This window comes from Nansenia antarctica (genome assembly GCF_963989245.1).
Source record: "Nansenia antarctica genome assembly, chromosome: 7".
Taxonomy (NCBI): Eukaryota; Metazoa; Chordata; class Actinopteri; order Argentiniformes; family Microstomatidae; genus Nansenia; species Nansenia antarctica.
Window position 1 is genome coordinate 55,881,282 of NC_137677.1, and position 26,951 is coordinate 55,908,232.

The window sequence follows — 26,951 nt, forward strand, 5'->3', positions numbered from 1 at the left end:
TGGTTGATGTTACTCTAAGTCACTTTTTCTACTTGAAGACTGATGAAAGTTGACCACTGCACCGAGGGCCAGGGGCATTCGTGGTAAGAGAGATGACGAGATACAATGTTGTTGCAATTATCGTTCAACATGTGTCCCCCTGCATGCCTTGCAAAATAGAAAAAATCTGTGAAGCTATGACCTCATTGTCAATAATCAGGGTTTCGCCCATCCGCATCAGACACTCGGATGAAGCAGCCGTCGAGGCAGACCTGAGCATTTTCTGTAATAATATGAGTAATTGTGCCCTTTGCTTGTCTTTTGCTAGTCCTAGGGATTTTGTTAAACCTATGCAACTAGAAATGGATGGGCATGGACCGCAGGGAACCCCACACCGACGACTCTCTGGGACTAGGTATGTGTACAGTATTTAGGACTATCAACTGTCAAGATACTATACAGTATATGCAATATTTATTATGCAATGGGTTATTAGTGGACTGGTACAGCATTTGTTTAGGTATTGTTTAAGTCGGCATGTTTGGAAATGCTCTTATGGATATCTGATATGTTGACAAACAAAGTTGAACATGTGAGATCTTGATATGAAAGAGTGGGGAAATTGGATTATTGTAACCCTATGTCATTCCCTTTGTAAGTAATATTTCTTTCCCGGTCTAAAGTTTCCTCATGGTACAGTATATACAGTACATTCCTTCTGTTCACTTATCTGCTCTATTGAAATTTGCTACATCTACAAGTTCCGGACCCTCCATATATTGCAAGGAAATTGCAATTTGGTGACATGATTGCATGTCTGGGGTCAAAGGGTTTCACTAACTCAATACTGTCAAAGCCAGAGGGGGCCAGATGAGCATCTCCATTAAGCAACTTTAACCCACATTCTTCAGCCTCCTCAACTATAATGAGTAAATATAGTCTGGAACTGAAGTCATTCACCAACCTTTGAACTTCACTCATTTCCTGCCTCTAGTTGCCCTCTGCCTTGACCACATGTTGGGGTCATGGGAAGCATTTTGGAGGCAAACCATTGTGCATCCTCTGTGCATCCTGATGCACTTCTGGCTGTCGACTTGTCTATTATGAAATCAGTCTGTCAGATTTAAACTAGTATTATGTATGGCACATAGATAAATCATAACGATAAATCATATGTAGATGAGACTTGAATAGATCAGTGTGTGGTACAATACAGTATGTGGTAAGCATAAGCCTACATTAATTCAAAACTGATCTACTGGTGGTTTAACAGAATGTTCCATGAAGGTGTGTCTATTCCTTATTTTATATCTAATAACAGTCAAAGATGATCTCTTGGAAAGTGTTATGACTGTGGATTCTTGGAATTTCACATCTATTTGATTCAGGACCAGTTGCTTAGAAATGATGTCAGCTGACTGTATTCCAGTGGTTGGAAGCATGTGCTCTTAAACTGGGGGAGTGAGTTTCCAGTTCTCTGCAAGATTTTTTTTACTGCTCACTCCTTTGGCATGCAAGGGAGGGCTGCAGACTTATTGTGATTTTAATTAGAAGTGAGGTGGAGAATTTGAAGGCTTGATAGCAATTAATTCCAAGTTTCCACAATGAGTCCGACATAATATTCATGCATATCACCAATGCACTTTATTGAAGGAAAGTCTTATTGTTTCAGCATGACCCTTTGATATGTGGTAATAGCATTGTGTAATTCGGCAGTCGAACCACTCTCTGGCGTTAGGGAGAAGCAGACTACCCAAGTCTGTCTGTGGTCTGACTGCTATTTGGAAATGAAAACCACTCTCCATAAGCTGTTGTGTCGGGTGGAAAAGCACGTGTTCCCGGTTTTATTTGTGGCTTCTTATGCTTGTAGCCATACGACCACTGCTTCTGAAAGTTCACCCACTCTTCAATTGAAATGATTTGATGTGGAGACTTCACGTTACCCTCAATGCTATCGTACATGTGTTATCCAACTACGGACACTGCAATAACATATGCTCAGCCATTATCTAAGAGGGGCAGTTTGGAATTACACACCATTCCTCATAGGAAAACAGTGAGATCAAATTCAGACATTTGCAGAAAAGGACTAAATGCCTTTATGTCTACTACTCTAGGTCTGCTTTGGTCATTGGAAAACTGACTGAGCTCCAAAAGAGAGTATCATTTTGTCACAGCCGCCATTGACATCTGGTCTCATTTTGGAAGTCTCTGCTTGGCAACTTTGTCTTTCTGAGTAGAGCTTCATTTAAAGGAGTGTGTAGGGCATGGTTTATCGATTTCCCCTATAACTGTTGTGTATTTAATAAGTGGCATTCCTTCCTATCCATGCTTACTTCTGTACGAACCCATTCCTGATGATGGGACACACCTTTAACCATGATCTCACATGGCTGGCTTGGCTTCCCTCAGGGCGGAGCGTGGCATTGGTTAAGGTATTGTGAATCCCCACAGCTGTTTCTAGACATTTGGGCAGTCCAAGGGCACAGCTGCTCTTCTGAATCCAGTGATGAAAGCTACGGCAAGAGAGATGGGACCACATTTTACAACAGATAAATCTAAGTAAAATACAACTGAAAGCTCTGATCTTTGCTTCTTGTCGGATAACCATCTAATAACTACATACTGCATACTGCAGTCAAGTAGTTTTTGACAGTTTTTTTAGACAGAGGGAAGACCAGTACAATGGAAACAATTACATACTGAGGTTCAGGCTTTTGAAATGTGTGAGTGTGTCCTCATGTGTCGGTCTAGACACACAGATCGCGGCATAGAGCAACACAGGGAGTAGTGTCTACTAGTCAACTAATGTTAGGTTGGGATTCAGTGTCGAGAAAAAAACGAGTTCATTCATTTGCAACATTTTCCTCTTGAAACTTTCCTGAGGAATAAAAAGACTCTCTGTTCAGCCAGGAAAAGAGTTCCCAATTGGGGCAGAAACTAGGTTACAGATAATAAACCATATTTCTTGTCCAAACATTGTCACTAAACTCATAAGGCCTATATAGAATGACATTTAAGTCAATATAGCACACAAAATGTAATAAACTAATTAGCAGCAAATATGAAATAGTAGCAGTAGGTTAGCATTACATGTAAATGGAGAGGAGAGGTGGAATCATATTAAGTCTGTAGGAAAATAAAAATGTTCTGGGACAAAAATGCCATTGATACTTAAGACAAGCTTGTATTAGTAAAGCATGTCTTGTCTTGGGAATAGAGGGCCTTTTATGTCTCATGGATGGTATGTTTCATGCCTCAGAGGGCTAAAACAGACAAAATGGCCATCCTCCAGCAAACAGGGAATAATGGGTCGTCTTTGTTATGCAGCCGAAGCTAACGCACTGACCGTAAATACCAGTGAATGCTTATTACTGGGGTTACACTCGGTTATTGTAAAAAATCAGGGAGCAATTGGCTGAAATTGCTACAAGTTAATTGATAATACAGGGCTATAAGTGTAGTATGTGCACTGTCTATTTTAATGTTGTACAGTCTATAGCAGGCCAGGTATTACACATGGAGATTCTATACAATAGGTGTTCAAGTGGTGTCCTAATACCCATGTCAGAATGTGCCTAGCTAGAATACTAATAGCAGACACATTGTTTGTCTGGTTGAAATCTTGGCCCTTGCTTTCTTTCTGTTTGGCTCTTTCTGTTTCTCCAGTTTTCCAGCACTCAGCAGTTGAATTCCACCCACTCTCCACCCCCATAACTTTGTGAATGAGTTAAATTGAACGTGTTCATTGTATGATATCAATAGAAGCTTATGTCTATGTTTAAACACAAGCAGAAGTCTAAGATGACTAATGATTTCAAAACAACACACACTGGTTCTATTTATTTAACCTTTTTATCAGTGTTTATCAAATTGAGATACAATCTCTGTCACAAGTGATACTGGGTCCAAGACAACATTTGTTGATGAGAACAGATAGAGTTCGCCCTGATGAGAAAAGATTGAGTTAGCCAACACAACAGTCAAGATCAATGACTATGGCAAGTTGAGGTGATTACTGACTGTTGCTTGAATTACCTACAGTGGTTATTTCAATTCAGTCTTGTGGGGACCTTTCTCATTGAAATATTTGTAGAACAAATGACTGAAACACACATTATTTAGATGTATGGCTTGTATAGCGTGTCTGGGTGGCATTTACCCAGTTTCGATGGTTAAACAAAGAATTGGAAGGATTTGCTACACCTTAAATGAGCAGGCAGCTTACACATTACTATAGCTATCACATGATGCTTCAATTATGATTTATGAAGGCCCAAGTGCCAATATACAATGTTAATATCTTGTGAATTCATGTTACTGTATGTTTTCAATTGAATTAATCTTTTTTCATGATTTCATGATTGTCATCACTGGCAGGTCCATGTCGGTTCAGAAGGTTAAAGATACGAGAGGCTGGGCAAAAAAAACAAAACATGCATGGAACAAATCTCTAGATGGCGCTATATTTGTGCACACTACCGGTACTTATCGTATTACATCACACTCGTATTGTGACAGAATGACTGATAATAACCTGGTAAGGCCTACATGCATGCAACCCAATCAGTTTTCAGTAACTCTAAATTTCCCTTACTTTGATGGAGTTCTTAAGTTCTTAAACTCGGTCGGGTTATTACAAAGTGCAAAATTCCACATTGTGTTGAATAAGGTATTTTTTAAAACCTTTTTAAATCTCTATTTTCTGTTGGCCAATATTAGACAATGTTGCACATTCCATGTTTATAGAACTTAGTTTGTTGAGTATGCGACAGCCATAGCAAGATCATTGGGATGTCACTACTTCCAGTCTCGAACGCCTGCCCTCCTGATGACTTGAAAGCCTCAGTGCATGTGATCAACAACAGGGGTAAACACGGTCTGGTGTCTCTTTGATAGATGCTCCAGAGTAGACAATGCTGCATTGTCTCAGAAGAAAGGATGCAGTATCATAGTTGCAATTATGACTCAAGGGGAAACTCTCTACTGTATCTTCCCCAGCCTTTTTGTGAAAAGGGTACGGTATGTAAACACGTCACAGAAAGAACGAACTCCTGTCCTGAGAATTCAGAGCTCTTTAAAGCGACAATGGCCTTCTCTTTCAGTGCTGTTCCCATATTATTACACAGGCAGCTGTGTATCAGATGGATTTAAGATACCTCAGGCATTAGCTGCCCCTCTAATTCCTCCTTCTTATCAAGTATAAATAAATGGATTTTAGGCTTGAACTGGAACACATAGCCTTTTGTAGGGATATCTTAATGCTTGGCAGATATTTACCCTGTGATTGACTGTGCCAAGGCACTAGTCTGTACTGGGAATGTTGGGCAGCAGCATATTTGACCTCTGAAAGGTGTGAGGTGTGTGAGAGATGGATAGACCACAGGTCACAGACTAGGTTGACCTGCGCTGGTAGGGTCATGTACTGTACATGGAACTCCTGAGATCCCCCAGGATGATATCAAATCTTATTGACTGACTGACTTGCAGCATCATTCATTTGGCAGCAGGAACAGGTTTACAAGAGGGACCTGCTGTAATAAACCAGTTTTAACTGAGTCAGGCCAGTCTAAATGTAACACATTTTACACATCTGTAATGTTACTTTTAATATGTTGCTGTATACAGAATGAAAGAAAGAAAGCTGTGGAAGTAAGACTGTCATGCAGTCTGCAGTATGTACTATAGAGAACACTGTGTACACTGAAATTAAATGAGGCGATTCATAGCAGAGGGATAACGCATACTGTAAATATAAAATAAAATGCCACTGTGAGGTTGTTGTAAATGTCCCCTAGATACTTATCAGTTGTCTAAATAAGGGTGTGAAATGTGCCAAGTGAGTTTAGAGCCAGTGTGGTACGTTGTGGGAAAATGGGTTTGTTATTCCTAAAATAATAAAGGATACCCATAGGAAGTGGGGAGTTCTCATAGAGTTGCTGTGCTCCCCCCCCCCCCACCCCCCTAATCTCTTTCCATCCCACACAGCTCCTTTTCTAGAGTAATGGCCTTTCCAGACCTTCTCTAAACAGCTTGTGTTTACTGTGAGTGACCTCTTACCAAATAACCAGCTGTGTCCCTGGCCCAGTGTTTTGTCTTTCCACAGGGATTACCCCCTTCTTCATGGCTGCTCTGCAACCCCCCCAGCCTCTCTGGCACATTCCCACCCACAACCACCTCCAACCACAGGTCGTCCCCTTATCATCTGATAGGACTGTTTTTTTTCTTTCAATGAAGGACACACTCTCTCAAGGGAAGCGTGTATTTACAGTCCATACTTAGAACTTAACTCGCTGCTCTCTATTACTCAGAGTACCAAAAAATACCCATGCGTTGCCTGTACTCAACATGAGAAATGCTTTGAAAGAGTGAAAAGAAAGACTGTGAAAGACTCATTGAGCATTGAACTCCCAAGCATTTAGTTCCTTATATAAAGACAATGAAAACCAGCAAGAGTGGCTTCTACAAAGCACACAGCAGGGTATAGCAGCAGGAAAACACTTGGTGAAAGTCTCTTGAACCAGCGTTCTCATTGTAAGACATAGGCACATGAGTCATCATATGGTTATTTCATACCAAGGTCACAGCTTCCTGCTTTTTGTCACGTATTCAATAGGCAGACCTTTAGCTTGGATTTTTCCATTGCAACAACTAAGAGATGGCCAAAGATACAGGGGCGGCTGTGGCTCAGGAGGTAGAGTGGGCGTCTAATGATCCCAAGGTCTGTGCTTCGATCCCCGACTGTCCTGAGTCAAGGTGTCCTTGGGCAAGAAACTGACCCCAAATTGCTCCCAATGAGCGGACTGGCACCTTGCATGGTAGCTTGTCGCCATTGGTGTCTGAATGTGTGTGTCAATGGGTGAATGAGAGGCCATTGTAAAGCGCTTTGGAATAAGGCGCTATATAAGTGCAGTCCATTTATACAGCAATGGACAACTCAAGCTGCTGTGAGTATTATAAAAGGCTGCGGGTGATCCTTGCATTTCAATCTGAGTTTGTTTTAAGTCATGTTTCAACCTGTAAGTCATTCCTGACATGAGAAAGAGGTGTGTCGAATTATATAAAGTTAAGTTCAGATGTCACTCAGTTTTTATCCAATTTATCCAAGGTACGCCCTATTAGGCGTACCTTCTTTCATAATCTTGTTGATTGGCTTAACAATCTATAATGCGTTGAGTGGAAATGTGATGATTCAAACATTGGGAAGCATAATGGTACTAAAGCTGGACTGGCCATGACATGCTGGGGGGGAATTGTGCTGACAGGCCCCATGTTAACGTAACACTCATAGGCCCTACATTAATAATTCAAATGCTGTAACCTGTGCCTCTGAAAAGGTCATACGATTACTTTAAAAAGCCAGCGCACAAATAACAGGCCCACAGGATAATAACAGAATAACAACAACAACAACAACACTATGCCCCCATTTGTGCAGCAAATGACTATTGTATAGCTATGGCCTATAACTCTAAGCCAACTAATTGGTTTGATTAACAAAAAATCTGGGTCAGATGTGGGAAAAGGATAGAGAATACAACACAACAGTATGTTGCGCCCCGGGCCGATGTAAAAGTTGGATGGGGGGCGCATTATAAATAAAATTAACATTAACATTAACATTAACAGTGTATAACAACATAGAGTAATCTGGATCCAGTGATATGTAAAACTAACGATTGTTATCTCAGATTGACACTGATGGAGTCAGCATAATCAACAGCTCTGTATGTCTAAATTTAAAACAAATCAGAAATTCAAGGCATAGTCTGGTTATCTTAGGATACTGTATGTTAATGGCGCCATCAAACAACTGTCAGTCAGACATGATAACATGGCAAAATGCAAACTATCGTCTCAGCACTGAGGCCTTTGACAGCACTAGGTGAAACAGTGCTAATGTGTGATCTCATACATTGGCAGGATTGCTGTTCATTGGAGTTTTATCATGTTTGTATAAACCAACACTGCCTCTCTTTCAGAGTGCCTCATCTCTTAGACATAGTTGTGTGATGAGTGGTGTTAGTGTTTCAGATAATAAAAAGCAAATATAGACAAAGCGACACCTGATTGAATTAAGGGAGAAAGATTCCCCTGGGGGAGAGATTCCCAGCCTGTTGCAGGCAGCCGACTCAGCCTGGCAGACGCAGTACAAGACAGAGGAGGAAGTCTCTAAACGCGCTGTGATGGACGCCAGTGTTGTTTCACTGCCCTGCCCACAGGTTCATGACTGTACAGGGAGGTAACGTAAAGCTGATTACTGCTCTGCTTATTACTGGCTATGGGGGAGTTCTCTCTCTTTCTGGAGCCTCTAGCGACACGGTGTGCTTAAGAGCTTTCTGAGACAGTGAGGAGGGGGTGGATGGCTGACTGGCTGTGAAAGGATTTATATACGGGAGACAGATTTTCTGATGTCATAGCAGGACGGGGCGTGGCATTAAGGTAAGGCCTTTGCTTTGCAGGCAGAGCTGAATTCTGCCTTTGAGCTCAGGGGAGATGGCAGGTACATAAGAGGGAACCGACTCAAGACTGAGCAGAAGAGGTAAGGTGTGGCGTAATAATGATTAAAGGAAATTATCTGTTGGGAATGAATGTATCATCTTCATACCTGTTGAAACCCGGTCAATATTTGAAGTGGACAGGGCTCTCCTGCTTCTGGCTACATCCTGAATGCTAATGTTTGACCTTTCTGGCTAGATTTATTATACCAACTGAATTGCTTTTCCTACAGTTAGTATATGCCGTTTGTCTTGTATATAGGCCCATTATTAAGTACAAATAAACTACATCTTGTACTCCTGTCTATCACATTCTTGGCAGTAGATTTCCTGCTTGAGCTTATAAAGAACACCACCTAATGTTTAATTATTAAGAATGATTGTTGTTGTTTGGAATATATTGTTTCGTGTAGGTCGTTTCTGGTTACGGTTGCATGAATAAGGTTGTTTTTAGCATTGTTGCACAATCATTTGCGTACAGTACAGTTAAGTTGGCTATCTGCTGTCTTGCGGCATGTGTGAGCTCGTACAGTTACTTACACAAGGCCATCAAAAGGCGGCGAGGAGGTACTGTAGTAGTCATTATGATGGTATGCATTGTTGCACTCAGTTCTTAAAATACACAGGGTGTTTTCCGGAGGAGAGCAGGAAGGCCTCTTTTCATACTTGTACAAAGAACCAAACATCAACCCACCTTCCCCCCAGGGACCTGTTGCTACACACCAGCTGGTAACTAACATACCATACCATAGCAGTACTGTAAGGCTAGCTAATATTTAGCCCACTCCTAAAGCCTGAGAAATTAGAGAGTATTTATTCACCGCTGCTTCAGCCTAGCTTCTAACATTGCCGTATTCTTTTCAGTCATATACTGTACATTGTCCCGCCAGTGTTTATCTTACCCCTCAGGGTTTCCCATTGATTTGATGAAAGAATTTTATGGAAGTGCCTCATGTGCTTTTCAAGGGAACATGCCTCTACATACCAGCTGGAACAATGCGCACCGGAATTTAAGGAATCTGGCAATCTCTTGTGGTTCAGCTGTCCATCCTTCTGTCAATATATTACTTGTGACATTTGTTATTGCTTCACAACAAGTAGGCCTGTGGAATTGTTCACATTTTGTTCACAGAATATTAGCAGATCAGTCATTTAGAGGGAGTGTTAATGGTAAATGTCCTTTAGAAGTTTAGTAATTCACTTTACACAAGTAGCAGATGGAACAGTTTCTAATATCCGCCAAATGATACAGCTCAAGATAAGGAAGTAAGGAAGATGTTTACGGATGAATAGCGTTAGAAGACATCATAATGTGTACATCCTCATGTATACAGTACAACAACCCATATCTCGTAATCTCTCTCTCTCTCTTTCATGCAAACAAATGTATCAGCTATTCTAACATCAATAGCAGTACCTGGGTGTTATTATAAGGTTTGATGCTCAGTAGTCCTATTGGCGAGCTGTGTCATACATCCAGAAATGCCTTTTTCCTCAAAGCTATCCCTAACATGTTGATAGGTCTTGGAAAAATGCAATATATTTTCTTATTTCGTAGTCTGGATATTTAGTGCTTTGGGTAGACAGACTGCGGACCTGCTGGCAGCTGCACTGCACATTTGGGCAGTACTAATACCAGGTGTTAACAAGAACATCGGAGGGAGTATCTATTTATACACATCTGTTTATTTCACCACTGCAGTGACTGATCAATCAGCCCCAGACAGACAGTAACTGATGGCACCTGTTGGCTTGCCTCAGAGTTCATGCAGTTTCTGTTTTGGGGTAAAACTGCTCTCATTACTTTCGTAACAGGATTGTAACACTTAGTTAAAGTGAAGTTAGCTTAAAGTAATTGCTTGAGGTGAACAGTGTTTGTTTTTATGCAAGTGGATTCAGCCAGTCCTTATTCCAATAAATCAAAAACACTCATATGGATCAACTCCATGTATTCAAACATTAATTAGGTAACTGTATGCCACAACAACAACAACAACAACAACAACAACAACAACAATAACAACAACATATTAGGCTAATAATAATGCAATAATAATAATAATAATAATAATAATAATAATAATAATAATAATAGTTGGAAGCTCTTATGTTGTTAATAGTGTAATTACAGCATGGGAACGAAGCATAGCAAATTAAGGCACAAGCCCTGTCGTTTCTTGGTTGTGTATGGTCATGTCTATAGAGCATGCACTCCTCTGCTTCTTTTGAATGGGGTTTATTTAGGAGTGTCAGACCTCCCATACAGAGAAACCGTGTGAATGACGACTGAGCCAGGTCAAGCTCCAACACGTACTGTACCTGTCTTCATTCACGCCACTCCTCTGCACTGCCTAATGGTGAGGTTGGATAGGGACAGCGATCAAAGCAGGGGGGTTTCAGAAGCCACACAATATTCAAGCAGTTTGAAGACTAATTGATTATAGCGGCATCTGTTTTTATCTGTTATGTGTTTACAATGTCTAGAACACTGATGTCTAATGATTAGTAGGTTAATTGTCCATTTCTTTGCTGCTTCATATGTGTGGAAGAATGTAAGTACAGTAGGGACACAGTTTTGGAGAATGGTGTAGTGATGTAGTCATACGTACATAGTTGTTGGAGAGTAGCTCATACTTATAATGACATTGCCAAGCAGATGTTTAGATTCATGGAATCTGCCACAGTGTATGTGTTTTAGAGCAAGACCTATTTATGGAAGTTTCTGGTGGTTCCAGACCAGCGCTGTCTGTGTGTGTGCTGTGTGCTGTATATTATTGTTTATATAACACTATTACTTCCCTGTCTGCTTTGTGTCATGTAGCGTTACTGAGGCTTTAGTCTGAGAATGTGTTCTAGTCTTTGGGAAATGTTGGGAGAGAGAACAACAGGGTCGTTTTACTTCTACAACTTTGTTTCTTTTGGTGTTTATGTGGCTAGATCAGTACAACACTATTACAAAAGACTGTATTATAAAAATGCTGCCACTGTAGTTCAAGGTCTTATAAATGCAATAGTCTACAATTTATGCATGTAGGAATGCGGTTCCACACTGTTCTGAATTACCGGAGTAATATTACATTTTCTAACCATAGCTAGCTGAGGACAGAAACTCCCCCTCCCTCCAAACAAACTAATAACCCTTTCACTGTTGTGGCTTACTGAGTCCATCAAGTTAAGACATTGCTAAAATTCCTCTTCTGAGAGTAAGTAGTCCCCCAGAGTAGAAATTCCATAGGCTACAGGTCATGCAGCTTAGCCTAGCTCGGTCGTTTCTCCCCGCCTGAATAACCACTTGAATCATTTGTTGGAATTAACTTCCAACCTATGGATTGTTTTTATTGACCCATTTTATGAACGTGTCTTTGCATTGCACTTTTAGTGTACAGTCAGTATTACATACTGTATGATCCTTCTTTGAAGGTCAGTGTATGTAATCACGTGTCAGGTGATTTGTCCTTTTAAAAGACGTGCATGTTTGCTTTGGCTGACTATTAGCAGTTGCAATCAGATTAAAGAGAACATAGAATGCGAGCACAAAACACAATGCTTGCTTCAGATAGTCTGTTTGTAGGCCTGCAGGCCTCTTAAAGAATGTTTAGACCATGATTAATCTACATTCTGGGGAGTCCAATCAGTTTAATGATAATGCATTAATTAATTAATATAAAGTGCACACTATTACAGAGTAAGGATTTACCATGCATCTCTGCAGACAGATTTCTGGATCACAAAATCCTCAGTTAAAGGAAATGATCTGTAATTGTGTACAGGGGACACCTTTTTAAAAACTGGACTGTCATTTTTTTTATTTCTGTTGTTCTCTCCCTTTATACTGTCATAATTGGTTACCAGGAGAGTTTATAGGTCTTCCCAAAACTGCTCAATGAATAGATAGCTAGATAGGAAAAGTTTAGTGGATCACCAATGTCCTAATATCACAACCAAGACATAAGTTCCCAAAAATGCCTAGTTCATTGGTCATAGTGGGGTTGTGTTAGTTTTGAAGAAACCAGAAGAGTAATCTACTGAGCAGTTCACTGTGAGAGACTTTGATCACAACCATCTCACATGGGTTGTCCTTTCACAGGGCTTTCTTCAAGCTCAGTTCATTCATCACTCCGCTTCAGTGTCTTGTGACTTGTTTGCAAAGTGGATCAAAGCTCTTGTAATAACCCTAGTTGCTTACTTGAAGTTGGGGGGAGAAAGGACTCCTTTCATGTGATTTCATGCAAGGTTATGTTTAATCACATTGTTTGTTATGACAACATAAACACATCTGATGACATTATTCTTAAGATCTGTGTCTAACTGGTTGGTCTCAGGGCAAGAAGCAGAACTTACACCAGTGACACCAACTGCAGTACCTGTTGTCACAGATGTTGATATGCAGCTATTCAAGGGACCTTGAGGCTCATCTAATGTCTGTTTCCTTTTCCTACCAGCAGAGTGTCGACCAAAAGCAAAGCCCCCTCTCCCCCCACAGACTTTAAGGGTCTGGATGGTCCAGCCTTCTCTCAGAGACACCCAGGATACCCTCATATGACAATGGACCAGAAGGAGAACCTGTTAGAGAAAGATCTGACTCTTGTGGTGGTCCTGCCAGGTGGAGTGGAGAAAACAGCCACGGTCCATGGAAGGTGAGATACGATGGTTCACACTGTAGTTTAATATGTTGACATACAGTATGTGACACGGTCTGGTGGAAAAGTCCGCATGTCGGCTATTCTCAATTCGCACAAATCACCGAAAAGCGGCTTTTTAAAAAGAAATGTGTCTTCCGTTTTCATATTACGAAAGTTGAAGTGATGAAGAGCCCACTCGATATAACAAACAACAGTATTAGGATCACTAAATACTTATAAATAATATAATTTGGGAATTAGATTATGTGTAGTTTTTATACATTTTTTAGCTGCTAGCTACTAGCAGCTGTTTTGCATGTGTTTTGATTCAGAGCTTCTCCACTATATAGTTTGAGGTGTACCAACATGTAAATAAGCATATCAACTATTTTCAGTGTATGACACTTTGAAAGCTTACCATCTGCATATCTGAAAAAACTGAAAAATGACCTTGCCCTACTTGAGGACTTTTTCACCAGACCCTGTCACATGATAAGTATCGTGCCTACTGTGTATTGATGTTATACTAAAAGTGTAGTAGAAGTGCACATAGATTATATGTAATAAATGTGGAAATGAAATGTGTATATCAAATAGATTTTCACCAGTTTGAATGTGGTTTTCATACATTGAAATGTATTTCATCATTCTTTTCGGTATGGCATTATTGCAAATCTTTCCTGCATTATGTCATCTTTCCACAGCTCGAAATGTAATTTCCATTTGATTGAGTCAGATAGACCTGTAGAGTGTAGGCAATGCAGAAAAAGCTATGGTTTTGGTTAGCAGCACTTTTAACATTACTGAAGCAACAAAAATGAGTTTGGTTTGCTTTATGATGGCAGGCCACAAAACCCATCATTGTTAATATTGAATAATGTTATTTTGTTTAAGGCACCATATAAACATGTTATGGTTAAGCTTACAGTTGTTTTGATGCATACTCACTGCTTCTACATTCAATGGAGTTTGAAACCTTCTGAGGTCAGTAGCTCTCGTCCACACCAACGCAGTTAATATCTTTAAGTCAACAAGCTTAGAGTCAATGGGCTTACATGTTGTTAGACCAAGGACTTTGTCTCCTGGTATGAAACTACGGACACACACTACTCCGACCTTCCATCACCAAAGTGTACTTAAGATATCATTCTACCTTTAAAAAAAAGTTACCTTTTTTTCACAATACGCAAACAGTGCCTCGCAGGTATCGTCTGCCCCTTGCCCTCCTAAGCTATAATTGAGACCGGCTTTAATATGAAAGGATTATAGCATCAAATTCTTCACCCTCTCTTATTTTACTAAATGTGTTCAAAGACCTCTTGGAGTACAGGGAACTCATTATGATAAGGATTAAATGGTTGGCATTACATTTCCAAAGCCCCCCTGTCTTGGAATTTTTAAACTGTATGGATGCTGTTGCTAAAGGTGTTTGCAAGCTACCAAATGTTGTCCTTAGCACACATTGTGCACTGGGTCTCCTTTGCTAATGCTTTGCTCTATGGTTTACAGTATCACTCGTGGAACAATTCCTATGATAATTAATTATTGTTACGATGCAACAGTCGATGCCAAGTCCCTCTGGCACTGCCTGTGATGACACAACCTCTAAAAGGGACAAATCCGATTTAACACTATTAATAATTAATATTTATATTCCTGTCATGAACCACACAGACTGTTTTTGTTATGTTGTCATGACCACTCTGTCTTTCAGCAAGCCTATGCTGGATCTGTTAGTGATGCTCTGTGCCAAGTATCACCTGAACCCATCGGGCCATACCATCGAGCTCATCACCACCAACCGGAACCACATCAAGTTCAAGCCGAACGCTTTGATAGGCAACCTGGAGGCAGAGAGGATCCTGCTCAAGCCTAAAGGAGGGGAGGACAAGAACAAGAAGTCTGGCCCACAGATGCCAGAGGTGCAGTAGGCATGAGACCTCTCAGTGGTAGATTATAAGAATGCATTTGTGACAGCAGCTGGTGAAAGGGGGAACAAGTCGGCAACAAATCAGAATGTTCAGACTTTTATTTTGAATAACGGAAATACATTTCAATGTTGTTGAAAATCTCAACACACACTCGCTCAAAGCCAAAATATTGCAATGCAATGGATTCGGTGAGTAATCCCCACTGCTACCTAGTTAACTATAACACTACTTTACATTGTTAGCAGACTCACAAAACAAACTGTGTTAGTTGACTAGCGAGTGTGTCATTGATTTTCAACAATGCTCAAATGTATTTACATTTTGCTAAATAAAAGTCTAAACATTAAATCGGCTGTCGGCTTGTTGCCCCTTTCACCAGCAGCTACCACATTTGTTCTTCAAGTTGTCATCTAAACTGATTTTCAAAATGTTCCTGATTTTCCTAATTTTCCTAATTTTGCTGCACGACTATATTGCATTTTGCTCTTGTGTCTGTAGGTACATGCAATAGTTTTGAAAGAGTGAAGGGAATGGTCTTATCATTTTGTTCCTTTAATTCCCCAGGCAACTGTCCGCTTGATTATAAACTATAGAAAGACCCAGAAGACCATTCTAAGAGTCAGCCCTCGAGTCCCACTCGAAGACCTCCTACCAGCTATCTGTGAAAAATGTGAATTTGACCAGCAGACTACACTTTTATTTAGAGGTGTCCAATCAGAAGATCAGTTGGATTTGACAAGCTGTCTCAATGATTTGGGGATAAGGGAGGTTTATGCAAGGGACACAAAAGGTAAGCACTAATCTCATAAACAACTACCGTACTTTAGGCTGATCAGATACTATGCCTATACTGTATATGTTACAATGTTGTTGCATTGGTATGTCCTGTCTGCCTCACACGTACACAGATGCCAGTGTAGTCATGTAATTGCTGCATTTACCGGTGCTATAATAACTGTCCTCTCTTTTACTCCATACACAGCAGATGTACCTGCTCCATACACAGCAGATGTACCTGCTTCACCGACCACACCTACTTCACCAACTCATCTAGATGTTCTAGGTAATATCACTCATCCTCAGCGCCACCGACACAATTGACTTTGTTTCAAGCACAAAACATTAACGTCCGAGGATTGATTTCAGCTCTAGGTTTTTCTGCTGAAATTATTGTTGATATCAAGTTTATGAACAAAGCTCAAAGCTAAGACTGTATTCTTGACCATGTGTTTCAGATAAAGATACAATTCCACCCAGCAAGGACAAAATACAGAAGGAGAAAGAAAACAAAGGAATGTTCAGTATGTTTAGGAGAAGCAAGAAGAAACCAGAACAGGTGTGCACAGTTGACAATATTTGTGTGCGTGTTGGTGTCTGTGTGTGTGTGTGTCTGTGCATGTGTACGTGCGTGTGTGTGTTTGCACATCTAGTGTCTTGTGTGTGTGTTGAGGGGGAGAGGGATGTTTTCCTCTTTGCTGGCCGTAGAAAAGCGGCCTTTGGTCATCCTGAACTGATTGGATGTTTGCTCTTTAAAGGGAATGACTGCCAGTGCGCCTGCTTCCCCAGTCCTCCTGATCAAGCCTAGACCCCTCAGTATGGCCTCTCTCAGCGGCCCCTCTTCCCCGTACAACTCCAACACCATGCCTTCTGACGTGCCGAAGAAGAGGCGCGCTCCCCTGCCCCCCATGCTGGTCTCCCAGAGCTGCCCCTCAAACCTCAGCCACCGCCAGAGACTCAACTCTGAACCCGAGGCCCAGAAAGACGGAGACCAGGTGAGTGGTATTGGTGACCGGACCCCTCCTCACCAGGATGATCTGTCAGCAGGCCTGTGTCCTTACACAGGGGCCTGCTGACAGATCATCCTGGTGAGGAGGGGTCTGGCAATTTGCTTGCATTTGGAATCTGAATGTTCATGAAATAAGCTTGTCCATATATGCATATACAGTATTCATGGGGGGTATTTAAACTGAATTTCCAGACATGCAAATCTATTATTTGTCATGCAGCACTTTGGTAGCAATAAGGCTATTTCATGGTTTCACAGTCACACTGTGGGTGCTGTAGGTTATTCAATGTGTATAGTTTAACTAACTTTGTAGCTGAATCATTTTTTTCTGTTATGAAGATGGTCAGTCTGAGTCCAGGGTCTTCACTGAATAGACCCAAACGCAAGGCTCCTCCACCGCCCATGTTCCCCAGTGTGGCTGTCCAAGATGAAGCTTCGCTAGATGGGAGTATACAAGGTTGGATTATACTTGTGTTTAACTTAACACCCTACACTGGAAAACAATCTGTCTAAACTATCCTTCAAGCTCTTTCTATTTATGTGTTCCCTAGTTTGAGAGTGAGTTTTAGTAATTACCAGTATGCCTGAAGAAGGTCTATGACCGAAAGCTTGCGCAATAAACTATGTTTTTGCACAGTAATTTCCAGTAGAAAAAAACATATTTTGCAACCGTCTAGGAGATTTGGACATTTGTACTTTGGTCTCTAGGTCAACAATTAGTCAACAAGACCAACATTTGGCCAGTGAGCATTGCACACTCATTTTGTTTGACGTATATGCCTCCTAGTGGTCATTTATAAATATTGATACAACCGTGCCTGTGATTTAATCTTGAAACTGTAGCCACAAGTTGAGAGGTGTCAGAAGTAAGACTTTCTCCATTTGTTATTTATGTTTTATGTGTCTTTCTCCTTAAGGTCAATTATTTTTTTCTATAAGTAGTTCCCTTTCTACAAAACTTTCAGACTTGGAGTCACCAGTGGAGGGTGTATGAAAGTCTATTCTGCTCCCTCTGCCTCCTCCTGAAGCATCTCTTCCTGCTGTGGTGGTGGCCTGCTTTTCCTCCTCTTCCTCTTCCTTCTCTCTGTCAGATGTATGTGCTGTTCTCTGTGTTGTTGTCTTTTGAGATTGTTTATTAAGGTAAGCCCCTTGAGAAGAATCTTCTCATTTTCGAGGGGGTCCTCACATATAACAATACAAACATAATAGTAACGCATAACAAATAACAATACAAAGCACCTACACACACACTCACACACACAGCCCGTCATCACTCCACAACCCACCACTACAACCCAACCGCAATATATAGATGCAACAGACAGATACATACATAATATAATTATCAGAAGACATCAGAAAGTAGTCGAATTGAGCAACAACAGAGAGCACATTAAAGGAAAATACAAATACAAACAACCTGAAAACTAGCCAGTCCAAACCCCCCACATAATTAATAACATGAGCAGGGCTTTTTTAAATAGGAAAGTAAAGATGATTTAAAGGAGTGAAAGGATGTGATGAACCTTAAAGGGGAAGGGAGATTGTTCCAATCACTAGGGGCCTTGTAGGCAAATGATTTACGACCTAATTTTTTACGGTATCTGGGAACACAGAAAAAAAGGTTTTGATGTTGTCTGAGTGGATAGGGAGAACTACGGGGGACCAAGTAAACTTTTAAATACATGGGATACTTAAAGTAAATACATTTAAAGATAAATTATATCCAATGAGATTGCCTTCTGTCTTCAAGTGAAAACCAGTTGAGTAAATCATACATTAGACAGTGGTGTGTAAAATAATGACATCTGAGAACAAAACGACAGAGGGAGTTGAACAAGACATTTAGGGGACGAAGACAGGTTTCAGAGGTACCCTGGTACACAATATCAGCATAATCAATAATTGGTAAAATAAGTTGAGAAACTAAACTAGTCTTACTGTGTAACTTTACCCCTCACTGTGCGTGTGTGTTTCTATTGGTTCCTCTTTCAATGTACAAACATATTTTAAGGAATAAGTAGGGCAGAACATACTTGACTACGTGACTCTTTCTGAGACTGAAATGCACTTGATTACAGACATGTAGAGTGTACAGTAAACTGAAAACCTGACATCAATGTTAGGTCCAATCCCATTTCTGGACCCTGATCATCAGTAGTATCATAGAAAAGCATGGACGCTCATAATTCATTCACAACTTATACGTTTCACGCTATCAATCGATCAAACGAGTCTTAAAATAAAAAAGAACAATGCTTCATTACCAGGCCAGTTAATGACAGAATAGAGGTGCTCTCTAGGCTAGCAACCCATGCTCCTACCCTGCCAGTCTGCGCTGATATTAGAGGAACGTTAACAAGTGCAACAACTTCGCTGATGGACGTTAAATTAAAATTGCATTTCGGGCATCATATGCCATCAAAGGGGGGGAATGCGACATGGAAATATGTCAAAATGCAGGACTGGCATGCACAAATCAGCCTTAAAACAATGTTGCAATGTTAGCTAGCTAGCTAGAGACATCAGCATGCTAGCGATTTTTTAAATGTATGTTTGTTATAAAGAAAATATCTATGAAACATTGAAATGACATTAAACTAAGATATTACAATGGTTATCATCATTTTTAAATCTTTATTAACGAAGAAAATGAACGGGCTAAGAGGTAGGGGCAAGGGGTGAAATGGGATTGGGCCTTAGTTCCAGGATTTTAAATACATTGAAAGATAGAGTTCCCACATTCTGAATTGTCAAAAGAGTCTCTATTCCTCTTAATACCCATAGGCAAAATAATTTTTACTCAAGGCTGTGCTCTATGTTCTCTTAACAACAGTACAGTATATGTGTTGTGTGCCTTACTCTGGGGGACAAAGATATAACAACTCTGATTGTGACACAATTCTTGTTGAGGGAGCTTCCAGTGCACTCAAGTCACTGACGGATAAGGTTTTCAGAAGTGCAAAAAGTTAAAAAGTTAAATGATGTATAACACATTTTCAATTAATAATATATTTTATATTTTGCACCCAAAGATGTGCAAATAGGACTAACATAGATTGTCATCATTCGGTACAACCATTATATTTATATTTAACCAGATTTCTGGTTGTACCGAATTATTTTCTTCAAGTAAACAGTTAAAACAGGCACATGTTTAGCTACTTATGTGAGAACTTGACCTTGAGCTTGAACTTAGCAATATAAGAATTCATATTAAATATATCTTTCTAAAATATTTCAACATTTTCAGTGTGTTTTAGCGGTTGTACCGAATGATGTGATATTTGGGGACATTCATAACAGGGAGCGGAAAAGTGCATTTATCAAACATTTAAGAGAGAGCTGGCTACTTTTCTTCTCACTCAGAGGGTCTGCTGCAGGGGTCTTAATGATGTAATATCCTGTCACATGATGATTATCAGTTGATTTGATCTAAAATGGTGCCGTGAAATTGGTTGCTCCGAATGATATCAGTGAAATACATTTTTTGTGACAAAAGTGATTTGAGGAAAGCAAACATTTCTACATAAAATCGTAGTCATCCTTAACCATTTTGCAGTACGGTATATTGTTATAAACCCTTGTAAAATCATGCCAGAATGTTTATTTAATAGTTGTAATATAATTGTAGATATTTTAATGGCACATTAGCTGGTTGCATTTGTGTTCGGACGGTTTTACCGAATGACTTTTTACCCTGTAAAAAATCACCATAAACTCTTAGTGTATTCAATAAAGGAGAGCAAATAGTGTTCGTTAACATAATGTATATATATATATTAATTGTTAATTTGAGAAAATATTACATTCAGACACGTCACGTCACGTCATTGACCCAGATAAGGATGTATGTTTTCTTTAAAGAGAGAAATAACAATAATTTAAAAAAACATACAATACTCCAAATGCATTCTAATCAGAAGTTTTAATCTACAGACAGGCACTCCCTGTTGCTCACTTTTCCCCGGGAGGATTTGGTTTTGTTTCTTTTAGATTCTGTTTTTGTGTTTTTTTAAATGGCTCTCTTGTTTCTGTTCGGTTCCTGTCTTTTGTAACGTATTTCAGTTCTCTAGTTTCATGTTTTCCACACGTTCTTTGTGCATCTGCTCGTAGTGTTGTCACACAGCATCTCACAGAGAACACATTTGTAAATTATTTCAGATACCATACTAGCCAGTTCTCCCAGATTGTTTTAATAAAAAAGTGTCCTCATAAAGATTTGACTGCTCTCTGTGTGTATAAATCATCCCTCTCCCATCCCTTCCCTCTCCCGCTGACTTCACATAATCAACTTCACAGAGAATGATCAGTCCCATATTCTGGATGTCTCTTTCTCTCTGTGTGCCTCGTGTCCCACTCCTGCTCACTTGAGTTAGAGATCACAGGCTGAGAAGTGAGGAGTGAGCTCTCAGCTTTGTATAACTAGCCTCTGAAAATTCCTTCGGCTCTCCATTCCTCTGTGATAGCCCTTGAAGTGCATGGTGGAGAACTTCATCGGAGAGGGGAATAGGAGATGCAAGATATTTTAATTAAGTGGGATTCACTTGTTTGAAGTAGTCTGCAGAAAAGACTGTGTGGTGAAGCAAATGTTGAGAATAAGTAGAACTCCCTCTCCTCTCGATTATATAACCTGCTCCTTCATTCAGAAAAGGAGAAGTATTTCAGAATAAATTCATAGACTGTAGATGTTACCATAGATGTCGTAGACCATGACCATAGAGGTTAGATAATGTTTACCTCATTATCATTTCACCTGCCATGTTTTTTGCCTTGTTTTTTTGTCAGTCTGTTGATTCAATTCAGTTAAAATAAGTTTTTGTTTGTTTCAGGAGGCCCATCTTGTGCCCTGGAGGAGATAGTGGAGCAGGAGGAGATGTCAGCCTCCTTGATCCTAGACTCAGACACCATGAGCGATGCCCAGGAGGAAGACAACCTGTCTGTAGGCATCTCAGTGGACTATGATAGAGCCGAGGCTGAGGCCCTCTCTCCACCCGCGGACGATGCCAAGATGCAGAGCTCCCCACCGCCGTCGGAGGGCACAGGGGAAGATCAGCCCAGTGATCTGTCCTCAGATGGCAAGTACGAACTCTTGCAGAGATTAATCCTCTAGTAAATGATTTGATGCTTCATTCGGTTTTAGTTTTCTGCAAAGCTTTTAATTGATTATGTCTTTTGACAGACTACCTGTAGTGCAGAGTACAATGGACATTGATGAGAACACTGATCCATTGTTGAGTGCTGAGATGGCCTCCTCTAAACTGGCAGATATTGGTGGGTTTCAAATTAGAAGCAATCTTTTTATTCATGTGTGTATTCAATTAATAATTTCTGAATAATCTGTGGAGCTAGAGCTTTAGAGGCAACATTGGCAAGATGCAGTAAACACCTTCTTTGTGCTAAATCATGTATGTCATTGGGCCCCACAGACAGTTGTCCCGGCCAAGCTGAGGAAGTCAAGGAGCAGACAGGCTTGTCGGGTGAAGACTCCACAACGCGAGATAGAGTCAGAGGTGAATGCAGTACTGAGAGCTCTGTCTCCTCTCCCGGCGGACTAGCCAAGCCTGCGACGCAGAGTGCAGAAACACAGGCCTCAGGTCAAGTGAACATTGAAACCCCCCGTGGTGAATCGGACATGTTGGAAAGGCCAGTGTCCACCAGTACTCCCTGCCCCCCAGGTGAAGACGCTCAGGTCCAAACAGATTTCAACCCATGTCCCGTGTCTCTCCATCAACAATATGAAGTGCCTCCCATGGATAAACCCTCTACTTCTGGCCCAGTGGAGCAGAAGAGGGACATGGCCACATCCACAAAGGAGCTGAACCCTTCCCACATTAAACCTGCCTTTTCGCCCGGTTCCTCAGACACTCCTCCGTGCCAAGCATCAACGCCAAGTGCCTCACCAGCAAAAGCAGCCCCGCCAAAGCCATGCAACGAACTGACAAGGGACTACATCCCCAAAGTGGGAATGACTACGTATACCATTGTGCCTCAGAAATCTCTAGAGAAACTGAGGTACTTTGAGGTGGAGCTTACTTTGGAGGCCCCGCCTCCAGCTGTAGACAAGGAGGAAGTAGATATTAGTTCACTAAAGCTGGAGGACTGCACAGCACAGAGGGACCAGTCACAGGCCCCAGCAGAACAGACCGAGCCGCAGCCTACTAAACCCAGGGAAGACTCTGAGCACACTGACAGCACTGCTGATACTACTAGGAGTGAAAGCACTGTAATTGGCAACGTGAGAGAGCCAATTGATTCCCTCTCCTCCACGCCAGCAATGATTCCTGCAGGAGATGGCAAGATCTCGTCCTCTACTAACGGGGGATTCCAAGCAGGTGCAATAGCAGAGGTCAAGGAGATGAAAATTCCACCCGCAACTAAACCCAAGCCTGGCTCTTTCCGCTTGCCACAGCACAAAAGAACACCTGGGTATTATGTAACCTCAGCAGCAGTGAAGAGTGCGAATGTGAGTGCCAGTCCTGGCGCTGGCCAGAGGGAGGCTCCAGGCAGTCTGGAGAGAGAGCAGCCCCAGCCCCAGCCCCAGCCCCAGTCCCAGCCCCAGCCCCAGCCCCAGCCCCAGCCCCAGCCCCAGTCCCAGCCCCAGCCCCAGCCCCAGCCCCAGCCCCAGCCCCAGCCCCAGCCCCAGCCCCAGTCCCAGCCCCTGCAGCCTGTAGAGGGCGACTTCCCTCCTCCTCCACCTCCTGTGCAGTGGCAAGAGGAGACAACAGGGGGCGCTCATGTCGAGCAGACCCCTAAAGGAGAGGAGAATAGGGCTATACCCTCCCCTACAGGACCAACTCGGCAAAAAGAGCCATCTGTGGGATTGAGCCTGGACAAACTGAGGAGCTTTGCAGCTCCCCGACCCTACTCTTCTACCACCCCGTCCCGCTTCGCCCAGGCTGTGTCCTCTGCGGTCAAAAGGTCCCAGCCTGTATCCCCTGGGTCCAATGCACATACTCCAATCTCCCCGCCCTTCTACCCAATCATTGGCCGCTATTCAACGAAAGAGACAAAAGGATTATTTAGGCCTAAGGTGAGTTGTTTCAGACATTTTTGGGATACTGTTAAATAATATAATATACTAACAACAATACTGTAGGTATTGCATTTTTTTGTTGTTGTCTTGGCCCACACACTTTCAAATCAGCATTGATTTGAACATATAAGAAAAAAAGGCAAATACAGTAGCTGCTTTCCTCTTAAATGTTTATTGCTACTGTATTCTAGTTGTTTTAAGGTTCAAAGCTTATTTTTTATACATATCTTAGGTATTAAAGATAACATCTGGACAACATGATGACTCTGGTTGATTTAAAGCAGTCCATCTTTCACTGTCAGTGTGCAACACTTTACCTTGGATGAACTCCTGTTTCTGCTGTATTCCCATGTCCTTTAGGGTCAGCTCTGAGCCTGTTGAATAACACAAGAAAGGGGAGGTGTATTTCTCTCTTTGAGAATGTATACACAATTTTCTCTCAATGGAATTAGAACACACTGGACAATAAGCTTTTGTTCCAGGGCTGAGTGTATGGCCAGCTATGTGGCCTGCCAAACAACTCTGCCTGTTTATCCCACCTCTTAAGCATTTTACATTTACATTTTTGACATTAAAATGAGCAGATGCCATTATCCAAAGCAACTTACGTAAGTAAGTGAATCATCTATCGATCATCTATCTGTCATTATTAGAAAAAGTAATCTATGCTAGGACCAGGGGCCATTGGCAGTCACAATGCTAGAAGAAAGAAGAATTACTTTTTAAAATGTATTTAATTTATTTACAGTAGAGAAACTGTACAGGGGGTAGTGGGGATGAAGAGGTCTTTAGGAGAGACAGTCAAGATGTAGCCTGAAGAGATGGGTCTGCAGTCCTGACAGCAGTGCGAAGCTCGTTCCACCAGAGGGGCACTAGGACAGTGAAAAGCAGTGACCGAATAGCGTGACTGCTGCATCCACGTAGAAGTGGCAGTGCCAGGCGGCCAGCCGAGGTGGAAGAGCAGAGTGATCGGGCATGGGTTTGGAGGCTGACCATTGCTTGCACGTAGGGAGGGTCTGTTCTTTTGCCGCCCGGTAGGCAAGCACCAGGGTCTTGAATCTGATACGAGCTGCTACCGGGAGCCAGTGAAGGGTGAGAAGGAGGGAGGTGACATGGGAGGACTTAGGGAGATTGAACACCAGACGGGCGGCAGCATTCTGGATGAGCTGCAGAGGTCTGATGGCGGAGGCGGGGAGCCCGGCCAAGTGCATTGCATTAGTCAAGGCGGGAGATCACAAGTGTCTGGACCAACTATTTTGCCAATAGTTTTGCTGCTCTCGTGTGGAATGGACGTATCCTTCTGATATTGTAGGAAGAATCCACAGGAGCATGCTTTCGCAGTGATGTTCGCCACACAGGTTAAGCGGTTGTCAAGGATCACTCCAAGATTCTTGGCTGTCTGGGAGGAGGTGGAGAAGTCTTGGAGAGGGCAGGCTTTCCCAAGGAGGAAGAGCAGCTTAGTCTTGTTAAGGTTGAGCTTGAGGTGGTGGGCTGACATCCAAGCAGAAATGTCTGCAAGGCATACAGAGACACGTGTTGCCCCCTGTGAGTCAGGGGGAAGAGTTATGTGTCATCTGCGTAGCAGTGGTAGGAGAAACCATGTGAGGAAATTACCACGGCAAGAGATTATAAAGGGAGAACAGTAAGGGCCCTAGGCCCGAGAGCTCTGGGGGGCCCCAGTGGCGAGGGCTTGTAGAGAGGACAGCGTTCCTACTAGTAAAAGCGATCGGCTAGGTAGGATGCAAACCAGGATAGTGCAGAGCCAGAGATACCCAGTTCTGAGAGGGTGGAGAGAAGGATCGGGTGGTTTACTATGTTGAATGCAACAGACAGGTCCAGAAGAATGAGAACAGAGGAGAGGGAGGAAGCTTGAGCAGAGTTGCAGGGCCTCCCTTACAGCAAGGAGACCAGTCACAGTAGTGCTCAAACACCTTGACCTGTGACACTGTCTCCTCCCTGAGCGCTGGTGGGCACTGCGCCTGCATGCGTGGCTAGGATGGTATTGTCCGTCTGAGCCAGGGGAACACTCTGTGTTGACAGAATGTAAATATTTATTCCTGAAGGACTCTGTGTTCTGACATACTCTTTTCGTACAGGCACTTGTATAGTGTATAGCAGTGTCTTCTTTCATGTTACTTCTCTGTGTTGACTGGCACACTCAGTCCTGAGTTTTGAATGATGATGATGTGTCTTCTCTGCTGAGCACAGGAGAGAGACAATGGGATGGAGGACAAAGGCCCGGGGCTGCAGGGAGAGGACGACCCACAATGTGGCCCAGCCGTTGACGTGACCGGTCAGACGGCAGGCCAGAGTCAACCAGAGAAGACCCTCAGTATGTGTGGAGATGAGCTGAGTAGTAATGGGACATCTAAAGTAAGCACCATACAGTGCAACATGTCATTAGGTAGAGAGCACCTCTACATGTCGTAATATAAAGGCTTTCATATTTACATGATCAATGTGTCATCATTCAAAAATTTAAGTCTCATGTTCCCTCTTTTGTCTTTTCAGGAGCCTGTTGCCCTGCCCTCACATTCGTCTGAGCCGAGCAAAGAGGACTAGAAACCTCTTGTTTGGTAGTCTTAATCACAATGTAAAAACTGAAGAAGAGATTACTTTTATGGTTTGTTAATGAGAGAAATCACTGTAAGTAGATGCTCTCCACCATATCTTATCAAATAATATATGAATTTTTCCTGGTGGTGTTTTAAATTTCACATAAAGGCCTATGCATATTAATATTGGACCTTTTTGAGGTTTCCTGTTGTATACTGTATGATGACAAAAGATTATATGTGAAATGATTAGAGTGAGCGGATGTCTTATTTTGTCGAAACAAAGTAAATTATTAGTCTCATTATTGAGTTGTAATTTTCATCCTGAAAAGACAGATGATTACTGACCTGGAAGTGGTACTTAAAATATGTTGGTCCCTAAGTCCATCTTTTTATTTAATTTTACTCATTTGGTTTTAATAAAGCTGTGCCCGGACATACACTGGTATATGAACAGTATTTCTCTGAACATAGTAATGCTGTCAAGATAAAATGTACTGTCATCTACATTTACAGTATATTAAAGTATGGTGTGGTATTGACA

At 41.7% G+C, this 26,951-nt stretch overlaps 1 protein-coding gene across 1 annotated transcript; it reads left to right on the forward strand.

Moving 5' to 3' along the window:
- Nucleotides 1-42: 42 nt before the first annotated feature.
- On the forward strand, nucleotides 43-26,951 carry cobll1b (cordon-bleu WH2 repeat protein-like 1b; the record flags this gene model as incomplete). The annotated part of the gene is made up of 14 exons (XM_080536152.1): nucleotides 43-83; nucleotides 308-394; nucleotides 12,923-13,114; nucleotides 14,814-15,021; nucleotides 15,595-15,820; nucleotides 16,016-16,093; nucleotides 16,272-16,366; nucleotides 16,566-16,802; nucleotides 17,156-17,273; nucleotides 21,649-21,898; nucleotides 21,999-22,090; nucleotides 22,246-23,849; nucleotides 26,061-26,225; nucleotides 26,364-26,951. The coding sequence occupies 14 exons, from the start codon at nucleotides 43-45 to the stop codon at nucleotides 26,412-26,414; spliced, it is 3,444 nt and encodes a 1,147-aa protein (XP_080392278.1). The 3' UTR covers nucleotides 26,415-26,951.